The sequence below is a fragment of the Strix aluco genome, chromosome 3 (assembly GCF_031877795.1).
Source record: "Strix aluco isolate bStrAlu1 chromosome 3, bStrAlu1.hap1, whole genome shotgun sequence".
Lineage (NCBI taxonomy): Eukaryota > Metazoa > Chordata > Aves > Strigiformes > Strigidae > Strix > Strix aluco.
In genome coordinates, this window is record NC_133933.1 from 26,222,101 (window position 1) to 26,240,798 (window position 18,698).

Here is an 18,698-nt window from a genome sequence, read left to right on the forward strand (position 1 = left end):
CACTCTCTGGTTCAACAGACCCAACAATGTATACTGCAGGAGACAAAAGTGCTCTGGGGATTAGAGATCCAGAACAGAGGATTTCAGTTTCTTATGTTGTCAGTGTGAAGAATTTTATGATCACTTAATTCACCTGCATTTAAGAAGGGAAAAAATAAGTTCCCTGGTCTGAACAGGTTTCTCTCTCAAATGTACTGCTGAAGGGGTGCCAGACTATGCCAGTCTAATGGCTTGGAGACCTTTTTAAGGAATGGGAAGGAACCTTGGGTGTAACACCTGTAACAACAAACCTCTGGCTTACTGTGCTTTTCACACCTGAAAAGCCTGACAGCTTTTCCTCAAGATCAGCATTACTACCTCCATTTTACCTCTCTTTTGAGTATATCTTCACTAGGTTGATACTATTTTTCTCCAAAAGCACCAACCCTTCAGTAAACACTTCATGCCAGTTCGTCCCCTGACTACATTCATAGACAGATGATTGTTGAATGCGCAGCACCGGAGTTTACCAGCAGACAGTTGTTTCATTCACACAGTACATCCTCATCCTCATGGATTTGTGCTGCCTGTGTAGTACACTGTGGCATCCGAATCCTAAACACTTGCCAAAATAGTATGTATAAATGAAGGAACATATGCCTTATGCATTTATTTCCATAAATCCCAGAGGTGTTAGTGTGTTGGCATGCAGGTAACCAAAGCCTACTCTAACCAAATATTTAGATTTTCTGGCTTTGATTTCTACAGCATTACTGGATGTAGTCCTCTCAAATGGAATAAAAAGGCCAAGAGAAATTCTCAAAGTAATTAAGTGTTTATCAGATAACCTAAGACTGAACACGTATCTTTTCTGAAGGCCTTCTTTAGTTTAATAGTGTGCCAAGTAATCATCACCAAATTCTTCCAAAGCTTTTCTGAGCAGCTAACTCAACCGTAATCAGATCTGTGTTAATTTACATTAGCTGAAGCTCTAATCCAGAGTCTTTAAGAAAGGCAAGACAGCTGGGAAGACACTGTGAAAGTTTATTTAGCAACATGCTTCACTAAATTTTCTTCAGATCTGTTTTGAATGCTTTGCTCTCTTAAAAGAAACCTAGAAGATAATCTAAGGGAGAGACATTTTACTTTCCCCAATTGTTTTCAATGAGAAAATTTTGCATCAAAACAAGTAAATGCAAATGTTTTGGGGCTACTTTTTGGCCAAAATGGAAAGTGCAGAACGAAAATTTTAAGTCTATAAGTAAAGCCACCAAAGCATCCCTGAATGGTTTATGCAACAGCGTAAAGGTAAGATCAAAACTTGTGAACCTAGATTCCAACAGTTCTAGTGACACTGAACTTTGGGTACTGTATTTGCTCTTAACCTTGAACCAATTTCATAGCAAAGGCATAGATGGACTGTCTGAGTTACATCACAGTATCTGTGGTGAGCTGTAAGGAAATAAAAGGACTGTAAGATAACTGAGTTCAAAGTCATAAACAGTTTCAATACAATGGGGGTTTTTAAGGTTGACGTGTTATATAGGTTAACTGCAATTGTTTTATCTGGACAGCTATTCTGCAGAGGGTTTGCTACAGGCAGATGTTTGGTATCAGCTTCAGTCTAGAAATGCTGCTAGGATAGAAAATTAAGTTTTTGCAGTAGGACTCAAATGTAATTTACAATGATGAAATCAGTGAGTGACTTTCTCCTCTTCACATTCTTTGCAACATGCTGTGCTACCTCCTGGTAGGAAAAGGTTATATGGGTATATATACACACACACACACATATATTTATACGGGAAACTTAACAGAACTACACTTTTTAAAAAGTGAATTATCAAGTAGTTGAAATATTCAGGGAAGCACTTACCCAGGTGCTAGAGCAAATACTGACTGGATATGTCTTAAAGTATGTAAAATGTTCCTTTTTGGGTTTTTTTGTGGTTGTTCAGCCTAGAGAAGAGAAGGCTCTGGGGAGACCTTACAGTGCTTAAAGGGGCCTACAGGAAAGATGGGGAGGGACTCTTCATCAGGGGGTGTACTGATAGGATGAGGGGTAATGGTTTTAAATTGAAAGAGGGTAGATTTAGATTAGATATAAGGAAGAAATTCTTTACTGTGAGGGTGGTGAGACACTGGCACAGGTTGCCCAGAGCAGTGGTGGCTGCCCCCTCCCTGGCAGTGTTCAAGGCCAGGTTGGACGGGGCTTTGGGCAATCTGGTCTAGTGGAAGGTGTCCCTGCCCACGGCAGGGGGGGTGGAACTGAGTGATCTTTAAAGGTCCCTTTCAACCAAAACCATTCTGTGATTCTATGATTTATGTTAGATATTAAGAGCAGGGAATGGTGGTTTGTAACTAACAAACTAAACAACCATCTTAAAATAGAAAAAAAAAATCTAACAAAAAGACATTCCAGGCTAGGAACTAAATAATCCCTTAGGTTTATCATTTCAGACTGACCTAACAGTGTATTCAAGCCCTCTTTGAAAGGGCACGAAAAATCCATTCTGTGTCAGGCCAGCCCATGGTTTCTCCCCAGGACAGTATCAGGACCGTCATGAAGAGTCACAGCTGTGATTAAAAAGATCCAGGGACATTCACCTCTGTACTCTGCTGGGGATCCTGACAACATTTTCATCCAGACTGCTGAACTGTTGCTGGAGGGCTAACTTTTAGGCTTCTGCTCCCTGGATTGAAGCAGACCTAATGAACTGATTTCCCAGCTGTTCCACCCTTCAGCGTATCCCATGAAACCCCATCTTCTTCTTGCAGGTATGGTTCTGAGTGGAATGAGAGGGAGATACAAATAAAGCGAGCAAACAACAAGGAACACAACACCTGCAAACAGAACACTCTCGTACTAGCCACCTTTCACAACAAGGTCTGTTGGCCGATGTTTATTTTGTGATTAATTTTGAGATCAAATTTATCTGTGGCAGAAGCCAACCATGTTGTTTTAATTTAGATTTGCTATGAATTTGGCCCATCATTCCTAGTTTAAAGAAACAAACTTCACAAGCTTTATGAGAGCTTCTAGGGCTGTCACTAGGTCTTGGAATGAAGCTTAAAGGTCCACTCTCACCCACTCATTGCATTTGAGGCTCTTTCAGCTAGGGATGCTGCCTTTAGATGTAATGCACTTAGGATCAGCCTCAGCTTTTTAGTGCAAATGTCTTATTTTTCTCCCTGCAGTCTTAAAGAGACATGACTCCTTTATGACGTACAGTGATGTGTGGGTGTTTGTTTCTTTCATTCTCTGGTTTCTTCCAGATCATCTCTGAAATATCTTTTGTAAATAATTTTTATGATGGGTTAAAAAGTAATCTCTTCCAGGACTTTGATAAGCAGGAGGAAGAGTGATCTCCCCTAATTGCAGTGTTATAATTAGTTCTTTATTTTCATTATTTTTTTTTACTATCCAAATTTTATAGCACCACAAAGCTATGAGTGATCTTATTATCATTCTTCATTCAGCAGTGGAAGGAAAGTGCTGTTACTGTTGTCATAATTCACAATAAGACAGAGATACCCTGTTTTCAAAGGCTGATAATGGCTTCCCTGGAAGGAACAACTAAGTAGATTTTAACCTGTCACCTTGAAAATGGGTAACTTAAGGAGGGTGTGACAGAAGTCTGCAAAACCAAGGGTGTCATAGGGAAGGTCAATAGTTGTTAAGTGTTTGTTCTGTTCTCTGGTACAAGAACAAGGATACATTAAATGAAACTAGCAGGATCCAGGTTCAAAACAAAGAGAAAGAGGTGATTCTTCACACCATGAGTAGATGTGTGGAGCTTGTTGCCAAGCAGTGTTGAAGTCTACATCAGTGAGTGAAAGGCTGAGCTAGTACATGGTAGAGAAATCCACTGAGGGTGATTAAATACAGATATCTAGCTCAGAAATTCACTTGATCTCAAAATACTTGAAGGATGGGAGAGTATTATGGGAAAGTATCATATATACTTACCCTGCTCTTACTATTATCTAAGCATCTCCTTATGGCCACAGGTGGGGATAGCCTGTTGGCTAGAAAGTCTGAATGCCAATGGCTAAGTGTTAAAAAATGGTGTGTTGAAAACTTTAAAAAGTTGGTAGACAGAAATCTTGAAGCTCACAGGAGTGCTTTGTATCTTTGGGGTTCAGAAGGAAAGTTGTCTTGTTTGTAATAATTTTACCAATCCATAAGAATTTTACCAATTCATAAGAATTTTACCCATTCCTGCTCCTGATTAGGATAAGGAAACTGCAAGAACAGCTTTTCTAGCAGTATAGCAGCTGAAACTAAAGTTGGCAAATAATTCAGAAAATTAAGGTGTTGGACAACCTTTTCTGAACCTCCTAAGAGGGACTTGTCCAACTCAGCATAGCTAGAAACAGAGACACTGTTATTTAGGTTAATTGTTCTGTTGAATAGTATGTAGCTTGCTCAGGCAATCTCAGTACTGGATGAATAAATGGAACTGTAACATTATATTGTTGAATGTCTGCAGTCAGTGTGAAACACAGGAGGATGGTAAGCACGCTGCAACCAACCAGAAACACCGTTCTTTTCTAAAAGGATTTGAGATCAAATGATCTGATACTCCAAGTGGATCGGTGCAAGGGGAATGGTAGAGCCCGTGAGGTGGGAAGAGCCCGAGTGAAAACCCTGGTAAATTGGACTATGTGGGAGAAGATCAACGTCCAAAAGAGCTACGGGGATAACACACACTTTATTCTGAAGATTGAGCTAAATTAATTATTCTTGTTATTGAAAGCGACGACTTACTGAACAAGAATGATTAGTGTAGCTTTGTTCAGATGACAGTTTTAGGAGTTGTTTGTCTTGAAGTGATGGTGGTACCTGGATGAAGAGGGCCAGGAGACTTGTATGTATAGTGGGGTGAGCAAAAGCTTGGATTTGCAAGAGGCTTTCTAAGCAGCTGTAGTGTGAAGGGGAAAGCCCTTGTGTGGATAAATAACTGGTCAGAAGATGAGAAACAGAAAGCAGGAGAGAATGATCAGTTCCATACAAATGTTTGCTAAATGTTCAGAAGACAAAAGTGAATCAAATGTGAGGCAGTACTGGGGAAGGAGTAAAGGAGATAGTTGGGACCTTTGCTGTGCCTCTGTATGAATCTGTGGCTGACCTGTGGTTTGAAGACTGTGCAGGTTTGGTTCCCTCATCTCCAAAAGATGGAGATAGGAACTGGAAACATTTCAGAGATGGACCTCTGGTCTAACCCAGCACAGACATTGCTCTGTTCCTATGTCAGCGTGCGGCTTTCAGCCTGACACTGTATTGTGAGAAGCAGATTGAGATGTGTGAGCTTGACAGGCAGAAGAAGGAAGAATCAGTGGCTCAGTAGACACAGCTTCAGAGCTGACGCTCTGAGCACATACTGCTTCTGACTTCTTCAGTGAGTCATCTGTAATAGTGCTCCATGTCAGAGGACTTAGTCACAGCCTTATTTGCTGAAAATAATATTTTTAGCACTATTTCTTCAAAACAACTGTGATATTCTTATGTTTTTGAAGTGAGTTCAGGGTATGACATTATTTTTTTTTTTTTTCACAGAGAATTAATGTATATTTTGCAGAGGAGGATTAAGGATGTTCCAGCTACTGTATTATACATCTTACTAAAATAAGAACCATTGGAAATTCGCTTCAGTTCTGTGCCCGTGCAATGAGCTGGGCTTCAGTGACATTTTTTTTTTTTTGATTGTAAGTGAAGTGCCAGAGGCAGAATTTTCTACCATTAATTATAGTAAAGAAGATATAGCCTGCCATTTTAAAGTTTATATCTAATAGACTATTTAACTTCCTATAACTCTCATATATTTTTCTTTTGTTCTACCTATGTCACACTTTTTATTTGGCACAACTGTTTAAAATTTCTCCTGCTTATGTTGGTAGATGTAATTATAGAGCTGAAATGTGTGTTGATGTAAATTATGCTATATGCTCCCACTATTGTGTTTGTCTTTTTGGTAAGGTTCTTTTCAATACATTTATTTTTAAGCATTTGTCAATTTTAATATTGCACGGTACTTTCATTGCTTGGGCATTGAATGTGTGAAGGACATGTACAAGAATCTCCAGTGAATTGGGAGTTGTATGTGTTAATCCTTGCAGATACACGGGAGATTATCCCCTGAGTGGCTACTTAAATCCACTCTGGAGGTTAGGATATATCTTGGGTTATATGCAAGAAAGGATGGGGTTGTATACACAGAATTTGGGTGGAATTGAGAGCCCTCATTTAAAAGAGGTATTCAAGCAAGGGATGAAACTCAATTAACAGCATTACCAATCCAGTTGCTTCCGAGTTAGAATAAAGAGGAAACTCCCAAGGCCTTTAACGAATTTTCATTTGTAGAGAACACCACCTTTGGTAGGAGGGACATGATAGAGGTCCCTGGCCATGCTGGTTTATTATCTGATAGCGATGTATGCTTTGTCAGGTGTGGTGAAATGTTTGATGTGGCACTTCAGTGCGAATTGTAGTTGCTGAAGCAGTAACTCCAGCACTAGTGTGCCTTTTGCATACTGAAATACTGCAGCCTCTTGCAGGACATAATTTTAAGGACATCATTTTCTTTAGGTCTTATGTCTTTTATTTATTATTTCTGGCCTCAGTTCTGTTATCAAGAACCCCACAGTCGAGGGTGACTTCATTCCCAGCATTGATTATTGATTTGATTATTCAGTTGGTCCCGTTATCTTGAAATGCGGCACTAGCAGCCCAGCTCTGTCATTTTACCATTTGCATGCAGGACCGTGGCTTTTGCAAGGACTGTCGTAACAAAAAAAATCATCTCCAAAGACAAGATAGAGGTTTACTCACTTATTATGCTTGTTATAGACTCTTCTGTAGGTTAGGAAAACGCATGAAATTACTTCTCTCATAGGTTGATGACAGAGTCACACGCACTTGGGTACTATTTTGACACACCTTTTTTAAGGCTAGCGGCAGGCGATTACCGGGTTCAGTAGATGGCACTCTATCCTTCGGTTTGGTACTTCAGCCACCAACAAAGCACCGAAGGAGTAGAATTATTGGACCCGTCACTGAAACTTCACCGCCTTTGCCCAGCGCGGCGGCCCCCGCGCCCGGATGGCTCTGCCCACCCGCGCGGGACCTTCCCCAGCCGCCGCGCCAGGGCCGCGCCTCCGCACGGCCGCTTTAGCGCCTCTTGATTTCGGATTTCATTGTTTTCCTCCCACCCGCGGTCCTCGCTACCGACCCCTGAGCCCCGGGGGCTGCGCGGCGGCGGGGCGGTGGCGGGGCGGGGCGGGGGCCGGGTCCGTCCCCGCGGGCAGGGCGGCGGGCGGGGCCTGGCGCGGCGGGCGGCGGCGTTAAGGGCAGGGGCGGCCGCACTTGTTGCGGGCCGGCGGCTGGGCATGCCCCGGCGCTAACGGGGGCGAGGGGCGCCGGTGGGACCGGCCGCCGCCATGGGGCGGTACTCAGGGAAGACGTGCCGCCTCATCTTCATGCTGGTGCTCACCGTCGGCTTCTTCGTGGCCGAGCTGGTGTCGGGCTACCTGGGCAACTCCATCGCGCTGGTGTCCGACTCCTTCAACATGCTCTCGGACCTCATCTCTCTCTGCGTGGGCCTCTCCACGGGGCGCATCGCCCGCCGCAGCCGCCGGGGCCCCCGCGCCACCTACGGCTACAGCCGCGCCGAGGCGGTGGGCGCCCTCAGCAACGCCGTCTTCCTCACCGCCCTCTGCTTCGTCGTCTGCGTGGAGGCCATCCTCCGCCTCGCCCGGCCCGAGGCCATCGATGATCCCCAGCTGGTGCTCATCGTCGGCACCCTCGGCCTCGCCGTCAACCTCGTGGGGCTCCTCGTCTTCCAGGACTGGGGCGCCTGCTGCCGCCGCCGCCGCCGTCGTCGCCCGCCCGCCTCGCCGCCCGCCGCCGCCACGCTGCAGCCCGTGCCCGGCGGCGCCCCGACGGGGGAGGCGGATGAAGCAGGTGCCTTTCGGCTGCATCCTCGCCGCCTCGCCTCGCCACCCGGCCTTCCCCTCGTGTCCCGCACCTTTCCCCTTCCCTCCACCCTTCCCCATCCCTCCCTGTCCCCTCTGTCCCTCCCGTTTGTCCCCAGAACCCGCCAAGCTGCCGGGCCCATCCTCTGGGCCCTTTCTGAGCCCCAAACCCACTCGTGAGCCCCGGGGATTTCTCTGACCTCACTCTGACACCCGCCGTCTCTTTCACCTTGTACTTTACACTGGGCTGCTGGGCGTCCCCTCGGGATGGGAGAAGGAGGCGTTGCTCAGAGAGTGGCGTGGAAAATGTTTTGGTTTGTTTTGTTTTTTTTTTTTTTTTCTTCTCCTCATGTTTGAAATAAGTTGGTTTTGAGAAGGTTGATGTTTTTTCTGTTTGTAGAACTTATACACAACACAGCGTTTCTTCTTTGAATGCAGGTGATTCACCAAATGACCAAAAAAGCCCTGAAGAGGGGCCTGAGAAGAAAAAAGAAAAAAAGTCTGAAGCCTTGAACATCAGAGGTACAGCATGGGAGTATACTGCTAATATTATATTAACTTTAAACACTTTCTGGTTTTCAGATTTTTTTTTCTTTCTTTTTTTTTTTTTTTTTTCCCAAGTATCAGTTAAGAAATGGAGCAAAAGCCCAGGACTCTTCTATGTATATAAGCCCTGTTATCTTTAGCAAAAAGATTTTGGTTGTATGAAATAACATTGATAATAACAACATAATGTGATGCTGATTTGGCTCCAAGTGTGCTCGCATTTTGATTTTAATTCTGTAGAAGAGTGCAGCTGAACTTTTTGGAAAGGGGGCAAAGCCTACTGCACTAAGCTCAAGTCACAAGAGGCTTTATAGGAAGGTAAAGCAGATAGCTATGAGGCACTTCTTTGAGTGTCACTGCTGTCATAGTTGAGCAGTTTTCAACTTTCAAATGCTTTTGGGCAGAAAACAGAATTTCTTTAAATCCTGAGGTTGATAATGTTTTGTTGTCAACACAAGGAAGAAGGTGCTGAAACTAGTGCTTCAGCACGTTGTTTTTCCAGGTCCTTGGACTGTGAACCTCTGCCTGAGAGAGTCTGTGATGGGATCACCCCTTCTTAGGTTGTAATTGGGCAGGTCTCTGGGTATATGTGGAGTGAAACAGTATAGCTACTTTAGAAATAAATTAACCAAGCGTCTCTCTCCCTCTCTCTGTAGGTGTTTATACGCATAGATGTTTACATACCTATTCTGAGCCAAAAGCAGATATCTGAGTATGTTAGACATTGAGTTTGTCCCCAAAACAGGGGGGCTGACAAGGGCTGTCAGAAAGCTGAAACAGAATGGTAGTTTCGGGCTTCTTATGGTCACTTATCAGCATCTGAAATTCCTCCAAAGTCCTGTAAATTGACATCACATGAATTCAGCTTAAGAGGTTGACATGGCCACCAGGCACCTGTTTGGTTTTTTTTCTGGTGTGTGTGTCTGTCTATCTGTCTTTCAAAAGTGTTTTCAGAGTTACAGAAATGTATCTCTAAGGGAAGACACTTTGGAAATCAAACCATGTGCTAGAGTCACAATACTTTCCTGACTGTCTAGAAATTGGTGTCACTGGATATTATGGCATTATAGTGGTAAGATTATTGGAGCAGGAAAAGAAAACTGTCACTTTCAGGAATGGAGGAGAGAAGAATAAGAAACTGAAGAGTATATTTTAGAGAAGGCCTTACTTGCCTGAATGATAGTGCTTAGGCATAATGATGCTGGGAACTTTCAGAAATGATTGAAGGATAAGGAGTTTTGTGTCAGTTATTTTAAGATACCTGTCGGCTTTGATTTTAAAAAGAGGATTTTTTTTTTTTTAAAGTGCTACTTTAGTATGTCATCTTTGCAAAATCTATTTTTATTGTCCTTACAAATATTCCTTGCTTCTGTAGCCAGTGCTACAGCTATGCGTCTTTAAAATTCTGTCTCAAATCTATGTTTTTCCTTTGAAGTGAGTTACATAGCTATACTTACTTCATAATTGCTTGGCAAAATTTCTGTACGTCATATAATTGGAGCCTCCCTGAAAAACATGGCTGCACAAAATGGATTGGCAGAGGAACTGCTTCCTTGATTTTTAAAAGTGGTAGGAACAGGAATTCATACATTCTGCCTGACAGGGTTAATTATTGTAGTGTAAAATTACTCCTTTTACTTGAGCATATGCAGAGTAGTTCAGACTTTCCAACACAAGCTGTTGGAAACCTACCTGTGTTACCTATGGTCTTACCACACTGCTTTATTTAATTTAATAAAAATTCATTTTCAGTTCTGTCTTATAACCATAGCTTTTGGGGATCAACAGGGAAGTGGGTTCATTTCTGTCTAGGCCCTCATTATGTGATGTGTAACCAGGACGTACATATTAATAGTGTTAGTAATGTAAAATAAGCATTTTCCAAATTCTGTATTCTCAATTCATAATTTATCAACCTTTTCATTAATTCAAAAGAAGACTTTCTGAAACACTTCCCTGTTCTTTTTAAGCTGTGCTCTCTAGTTAGTTGCCTTGGAAATTGCATCCTGCCTGTCCCTCTTGTTAGTGCAATAGCTGATAGCCCATGCTGAATCGGGATTATTTGTAAATGAAAAGGAAACACTGCAACACTGTTAGGAGGAGTAAAACCCTGTGGGAGTCTGCCAAATGGGGCAGAACATGCCTTACGCCAGCAGAAAGAGCTGGACTCACTGGAAGCTTGTACTTTCTTATCTGACCCAAGCGATTCGGAGGAACTCTAGTGGTTATTGCCTTCACTTCTCACACAGAAGATCAATGTTCATGCACAGAGCTGGCAAGTAACAGCAGCACAGGCACAGCTCTAGGTGTAATCCAGTGTCCAGCATCACCAAACAGTCAAAACTCTTTGCTGTGTTGTTAATGAGTTTTGGAAGGAGCCTTTTACAACTTCTCCAGCCCAGTGCAAGTGATTAAATTGGAGTGAAGCTCTTGAAAGTGCTTGTCAAAGGGATGTTAAAAGGAGGTGGTCCATTTTATTCTCTCACAGGCTTTGAATAAAAAGTATTGGCAAAGAAATTAACTTCATATATTTAGAGATGTAATGAATTAGGCATGGGTCGGAATGAAATCTGAGTCTGAACAGTAAAGACTGACAGAACTGGAGTGCATTTGGGCAATGATTGGAAGTGGGAAGATTATGTAAAGTAGCAAAAAAAAGGAAAAAAGGAGTTCTTAGATTATTGCAACTTTATAGTAAGAAGACTGCTTTGGTCACTGTAGTTGAAAGGGCAGCTAAGAATGTGGTATTACAAGAGCCTGTTTTGTGTCTTTACCTTTTGTGCAAAAACATGTCTACAGATGTAGAAAGTGGTACCCAGTGTTCCTCTCAATTTAGAGTAGTCCAGGCACATATTAAACTGTGTCATCCATGTGACTGACTCTCAAACCAGATTCTGATTTTTTTGGGGTCTGAGGGTCTAGTGTTGGTGGAACAGGGTTTAATATGACTAACAATCAAGCTTGATCCAAAAATTGGAGTTTGAGGGCATTTGGAGCCATAGGAATGGGCTTAGGTTTCACTTAGGTAATTTTTCAGATTTCAACAGTGTCATAGAAGTGCTGGATGAGAATAAATGTTACTGGGGGTGGTCTGTGGCTCTCTTAGCTTCCAGGGTAGAACGGGTAGGTTTAGTCATCAATTTTTAATTGAGAATTGAGATTTAATGTGCCAGGATCTCTTAATAATCTGCAGGCATTTAAGCAAACACATTTTAGGTTGCCATGGCATTGCAGTTGGACTGCAGTTGCTAGCATACCCTACATGTTTAATAATGCATCCCACTTAAGCAGCTGTGGTTCAGAGTCAGTATTTCCCTTGCTGTTTTGTTCTGAAAACTGTTATTGAAAACTCCAGGTATGATGTTAGTGCCTGAAATATTACGTTTTTCATGTCAAGTAGAACAGACTTGAAAAATGCAGCATTACTCTCCTCCTACCCCCCCAAAAAATGCCACCCCTAATGGAAATTATGCCATTTGTTTCAGGTGTTCTTTTGCATGTTATGGGAGATGCACTGGGATCTGTGGTCGTGGTAGTTGCTGCTACAATCTTCCATGTACTTCCTCTGGGGAATGCTCCTTGTAATTGGCAGTGCTACATCGATCCAAGCCTGACAATAATTATGGTGTTCATCATCTTGTCTTCTGCATTCCCACTTATCAAGGAGACTTCAATTATTTTGTTGCAGATGGTTCCCAAAGGTGTTAATATGCAACTACTGAGTAAGTAAAATATGTTGTTGAAATGCTATTAATTTTAATGATATGCTTCAATGCATATGTTATTTCTGGAATGACATGTTTGGATTATTTACTCATAATAGCTCTAAATTCTCAAGAACTGTGAGGAATAGTCACATGCCTGTGTCTTAGCAACATGACTCAAATCTCTCTGGATTAGTTAAAGCATGTATTTTGAGAATGTGGTACTCCAACAATACATCAAAAATACCAGGTCTTGAGCTGTTAATGCTTTGTGTGGGGTGTTTGTGAAAGAAACAATATTGAATTACAGTATTTCCCAACCCTACAGCAGCTTCTTCCGAAAGGCTTCCAAAACAGCTTGGAAATTTCCATTGAGGTTGGTTAATTTTGTAGCTCTCCAGCATTGTTCACACAGGTTAATCGTGGGGTAGCCCTGGCTACTTCTGGAATTCTACCATGCTCAGGGCTAAGGAAACCCGAAGATGTGGGTTTAGCCAAGGAAGTGGTGCTCTAACATTGCTTCTATGAACAGCTGGTAAATTGCTATTAGGGAGCCTGAGGGATGGGTGAACCCCAAAGGAGGCCTGCTCCTGTGGTCATCTGGAGGCTGAACTGAAGGCAGCTGCGAGTAGACATATTTTACTAAGTACAACTCTTTTAAAGAGATAGTTCAGACTGCTGCTTTTGGATAGGGTTCTTAATGAGAAAGCTAGGACACCAAAGCCTCTAATACCTTTCTCTTATGTCTTCCAGCTGACAGACTAGCTCGTGTCCCAGGGGTTAGCAGCCTTCACGAGGTGCATGTTTGGGAGCTTGCAGGTGGGAAGAATATTGCTACTCTTCATATCAAGTGCCAAACCCCTACTGATTACCAAGATGCTGCTTATAAAATACGGAAGGTTTTCCATGAAGCAGGGATCCATTCTGTGACCATCCAGCCCGAGTACATTGACCACAAGACCTCCCAGCTACTGTGCAGCTCACCCTGCATCTCAAAAGCTTGTGACTCTCAGCTGTGCTGCAGTCAGCGGGAGCCCCCCCTGGCTAAAACTAATGGCTATACTGAGAAAAATGATAGTTGCCTTTCTGCACTGCATAAAGACAATGGTTCAAGTAAAAATGATATTGAAATCCCTATTGAGTACCCGCTGGCAGAGAATAGCGTTAAAAATGTGAAAAACTGTGACAGGTCTGATGGCAAATCACAGTTGAGCAGTACACGACTTTAGGCAATTCCCTCTACTCTGCATAATGTTTTCGTAGAACATATGTATCCTGGCTGGGAAAGGGGTCATAGGTGGTTGTAGCTGAAGTTGGTGTGGTAAAAAGAACCTGTGCTTTAGCTGTAAACCAAAATACACCTAAACCCCCCTTGTATCTGAAATAAGGATTAATATTTCCACAAAGGGTATTGCATTCATCTAAGATTTTTCTGATACAGCCTAACTCAATTCCTTACCAAACTACGTGCGACTTTCTGTTGTTAGAGTGGATGGGGTGTATTGCTGTCTGCACTGATGCTTGCAGTTAACGGCCAGTGGCACTGGGAACGAAACTCTGGCCTTTTCTGCTGCAGTGAGCCATTTCCTGAAAGCCCTGTGGCCAGTTAATGATTGTAGTGGGCTGAAGTACTGTATATTTATAAAGGGCTTCAGTAGAGATGCTTTACTGATCGTTAAAACCCATTTTTGCATAGACAGTTCATGTTTAACAGTAACGTTTGTGCTTCTGGCCAGTGGGATTTGTGCATGAAATTAAGAGTGTCTAAGGGGGAGGGGAAGCACTCAGGAATTTTGACTTGCATTGTTTTCTTGATTGACTCCTGTATTTAGGGACAGAGCAGAAGCTGGTCTTGCTTCTCTACTAGTGATACTGGAGTCCTAGCCTAATCACAGATAAATATGCTAAAGAATAGACTACTTGTCATGAAAGCAAAGAAATACTAACATCTGTACTGATCCGAGCAAATGGAAATACAAGCAGTCATCCAGTTAACTTTTCTCTTATTCACTGCTGTGATTGTACAACTCGGTCTTCTTTATTTTCCCTCCTGAAACAGAAGTTATATTAGCCACGGTCTTAATTCATCGTTGTGCAGGATGATTGCAGTATCTTTAACACTGTCTGTCATTATTCATGCTGAATAAATAAGCTAATGTGTTTATTATGAAGAGTTAAAATTCTGCAGATCTATTATTAAGACATAATTTAATATTGTATTAATTAAGAAAGTCCCTTTGAAGTTTTATATGCAGTATTATCACTTAGAGGGAGCTTTAAAAAAAAAAAAACAAATTACAGGGAGTTTTTCCTGCTTTAGTCTCAAATATTTCTTGTTGGTTTGTTTTAAAGGTCTAAGCCCTCCCCTTTGCCCTGCCCCTCCTCTCCCTGCCCAAAGGTGTGTTTCAAAGTCTATCTAGTGAAGCAGTTCAATTATCTTTTTGCTGCTTGCTCTTTTTGAAGGCATGCAAGGGTGCTCTAAGGAAAGTAAGATGACATGCCCTGTCACCAGTGCTGGATTTAGGTCAGGTGTGTTCTCCAGGTTTCTGGGAGAGGAGACCCACTGCCTAATCCACACTGAGTATAGCTCTTAGCCTCACTGGCTGTGCAGATCAGATCCAGAAGCTTTCAAGTACACACTGTTGTCAGAAGCAGCCTTTCAATGGTCTGTGTGGCCTGGGCAGGCTATTTTATTCATTTATTCATGGGGACACCTTTATAAAATAGTGGTGTCTTTACCTCAGTGACACGTTAACAGAAAGGGCAAATTGATTTCCCGCCTAGACTGGGAAAATACCAGGACCTCCTTGTAAGGCTGGCTTGAAAGCAACCAACTCCTTATTAATAAGGACGATTACATTAAGTGAATGAATATTAAAACACACAGCAGGATATTTTGCTGCTTGGAAAATAGTATTTACTGAAGCAGTGATTGCAGTCTAAATAGCATGTTTCTAGATTTGTAGTTACCCCTTCTCAACAGATTCTTGGGTGAATTAATATATTTGATAGACTTCCATTGTAGGTTTGTATTATATAAATTAAACTATGTGTTAGTATAATTAAAAGCTTGATCCTCCAGTCTGTTTGATTCTGTTGGCAGCAGCAGAGGTGAAAGCAGCAGGATCTTGTTTAGCAGTTATTGCACGAATTAATGTAAATCAGGAAACATTTTAAGAATTGCTCTTTTAAAAGTGTGTGGCATGAAGTAAGATGGCCCTTTCTTCTGTTCTTTTTGTCCTTATTTTCATCTATGATGATGTTTAAATGTCGAGGTTTAGATGTAAATAACAAATGTATTCATCGGTTATTTGAGAACTGGAATAGAAGGCTCCCAAAATAACAACAAAGTCTATGGGAGGACTTGCTTCCCAGATATCCTCTAAAACAAGCACTCTTTCATAATTATACATTTGTGTCTTAAGTCAGGTAATTTTTTTTATATGTACACTTTATTAAATGGTTGAAGGATGGAATGGCAGTATTGTTGTGTCTGGAATTAGAGAAAACTATTATCTATAATGTTGGGGCATTTGACAAAATGGACCATCTTTTTCTTTATCCCTTCCAGTGTTTGTTAAAACTGTGGTTATCTATTTTTTTTTTTAAGCTTTTAAAAGTGTTGTAACCTGAAAATACAATGAAGTAACATTCTTAAACTTTTTTCTTGTCTGGTTGTACTGTAATTGTTGCCTGTGAATAAATAGGAAAATACCAGGGATTATAGAAATCTTCAGGTCTAGAAAACAAGCAGATTTTAAATTTGCTTTATTATTTGAGCAAGCAAAACCAACAGAGCTATGTTATTGATGAGATGAACCTTGCTTTTTCTGTGTGCAAACTTTCAGGGTATTCACCTAAGGTTTCTGACCCGATATCCTTGCCTTCCTTTGAGTCCTGCGACAAAATATTTTTCTCCTCTGTTTTAAGTGTTTCACAACTAGGCTGTACTAGGTGGCCCCTCTACTTCTGTAGAAGACTTCATTCCAATCAGTGTGTATTTTATATTGGCTGTTTTTCCTTCAGTTCTTGGCATATGTCTTCTAATTCTCTTGAAGTAGGCTTACCTCACTCTGAAATACAGAATATTTCAGTGTTTGCCCTTATCTGTGGGCACTTGTTCTAAATTCAGTTTTGTAGTGTATTGCACTGTCATAAAATCTCTTTTCTGGCCTCTTTAGCTTAATTGCTTTTTCCCCTCCAATTCAGTAACATAAAATTTCTGGCGATTACAGGTTGATTGTGCTGCTCTGTCCTCTTCAAGTACTTCCTTATGATTGCATCATTATGGCCTTCGGGTTCTCCTGCAGTAGTTGCCCCTATCTGTCCATCACTGTCTGTAGCAAAGGAAATCTACTTAAAATACAGTTGACTTTCAACTGGTTATCCAGCTTATGTGGTCTTCTGATCCACAACCAGTCATACATGTGACCTAGTTGTACAACCATGAAACATTTGCCAGCCTTCCCATATAGTTTTGGAGTAAAAGTGAAATCAGGAATCAATTAACAGTAAATACTGGCCTTCATTGGTCATGGGCCTTTTCTTAAAGTGAATAAATTTTTTGTCACCTTTTCATATGTGCCAAATGTGCCAATTTGATTGTTAATTTTTCCTTCTTCTGTAACTCTCTAAATGCAGGTCTTGTCTTTGTTCTTCTATGTAAAGAAAAATAACTGATGCTATTTTTAGGAGTATTGCCTTTGTTTTACCAAGTCTTTAGTTGACTTCCTTTTCCTTGTGCTCTTTATGATATTTTTTGTGACTTGTAGTGTGACCGTGATTCTTTCCTTTTAATGTTTTTCCTATTCTTTGTCTCAGCAATAAAAGTGCTATGGTTTTGCTAGCCTCCTGGTCATGGTGATGTACCTATAATACAATTTAGAAATACCTCTTTTATGCACCGGTTTAATTTTTGCACTCCATTTTATTCAAATTCACCCTCTTTCTGGTTTTGCTATGTGATACGCTTTACCATTTCAAACCACTTTTAGAACTTGTTTAGTTCTTCCTATTCTTTCCCCCTTCCCTACCTGTTTATAATGCTTACTGTCCTGAATGCTCCCTTTTATTCTGAACTTTGAAGGGAATATGCCAGCATACAAATTTTCCCTGACATGAAGTTCATCACCCAAGGTCTACGGATGGCTTGATGTGAGCTATTCCAAGGACTAATATATGTCCTGTGATCTGTGTAGAAGTGTTGTCTAAGTACTCATCCTGAGATGTAAATATATATATATTTATATATACTTAAATTCTTTATAAACACTCCACCTGAACCAACTTTTTAAAGAAGGTTGGTTTCTAAACCTGAAAAGGTATAATGAAATCAGTAGGGTTCATTAGTCATTCATTGACACCTTAGGGGAAGGCTTGGATCACTAATTGGAAGGCAGGTAAAAGGGATGTTTCTGAAAGGATAATACAAAAGCTATGAAGATTTCTATAGGTTCTACTACTTACTCTGCTGTACAGTGGAAGCACTTTCTATGTTAAATACATTATTTGAACAGTGATACCTTGATATGAGGATGTCACTGTATAAGATTGTTACATTTATGGAGTTGTGTTGCTTAAAAGTTTCCTCCAGTTTTTCTGTTCATTATGTGATTTAAATAATGTGCCAAAATGTAATTTCCATGATTGCTGAATCAATGAATTGTAAATCCACTGTGGTTTTATTAACTATTAGTGAAAAATTAAAGTTTTATGTACAGTTATATTTTTTTCAAAATGAAGTTGGAATGTCTTGTAAATAAAGTGTATTTTTAAATAAACCTGTTCCGAGCTTGATGTATGTTAGCAATAGGGAGCTTGTGTCAGTTTGGATAACTTTAAGACCTTTGTATGAGTAAAGTCTGTTCTTAACCTATGAGCTTGTTAATGCTGCAAATTTTGTTGGTATTTGGAAGAAAAGGGGACAGACACTCAAAAGCTTTTCCTCTGCAAGCGTCCTAGCATTGCCTAACCTGGGAGTGAATTTAGAGTCTGTAACTCCCGGGTACCAGACAAGCAGCTTGGCTGCAACTGGATGGGCTCTTCACAGAATGTAGGTGCTGTTTCATTACCCAGCTCTGCTAGGTTATGCCTGCTCATTTGGTGTTTAGCTTCTACTCAACAACTCGCCTGCCTTCTCTGTCTTCAGGTGCACATCTCTATGTGTGTGAGGATGTTGCTGCATGGAGAAAGTTGACTGTATGTGTAATATCAGGCTCAGAAGAGCTTTGAGATTCTCACTTCTGGGTTTCAGAACCTGAATGTGCATGTTAAAAATGAGATGTGGCCTAACACTACAAGCTTAGGTGCTGGTTTTGGAGCAGCAGTCAGAGAGGTGCCCTCATATGTTCCTCTCTCCTTAGCATTGATATCAAGTCATCTGCCACCTGGGTCCTACTCCATTGTGTCTGATTCTCCAGTTGTCCATGTGCCTACACATTTTTCTTAATAATGATCGGTAAGAAGACAGTAGAAGTTATGCCTGGCTTTTTTTAA

General features: G+C 41.3%; 1 protein-coding gene across 1 annotated transcript; it reads left to right on the forward strand.

Moving 5' to 3' along the window:
• Positions 1–7,317: 7,317 nt before the first annotated feature.
• On the forward strand, positions 7,318–17,983 carry SLC30A10 (solute carrier family 30 member 10). The gene is made up of 4 exons (XM_074817892.1): positions 7,318–7,942; positions 8,392–8,475; positions 11,985–12,221; positions 12,957–17,983. The coding sequence occupies exons 1-4, from the start codon at positions 7,420–7,422 to the stop codon at positions 13,430–13,432; spliced, it is 1,320 nt and encodes a 439-aa protein (XP_074673993.1). The 5' UTR covers positions 7,318–7,419; the 3' UTR covers positions 13,433–17,983.
• The last annotated feature ends 715 nt before the right edge of the window (positions 17,984–18,698 follow it).

Bases quoted from the DNA above. Each gene is read 5' to 3' on its own strand.
- SLC30A10 (XM_074817892.1), top strand. From the start codon at position 7,420: ATGGGGCGGTACTCAGGGAAGACGTGCCGCCTCATCTTCATGCTGGTG. The intron at 8,476-11,984 runs GTACAGCATGGG...CATTTGTTTCAG, and splicing joins TGAAGCCTTGAACATCAGAG to GTGTTCTTTTGCATGTTATG. The intron at 12,222-12,956 runs GTAAGTAAAATA...TATGTCTTCCAG, and splicing joins TGTTAATATGCAACTACTGA to CTGACAGACTAGCTCGTGTC.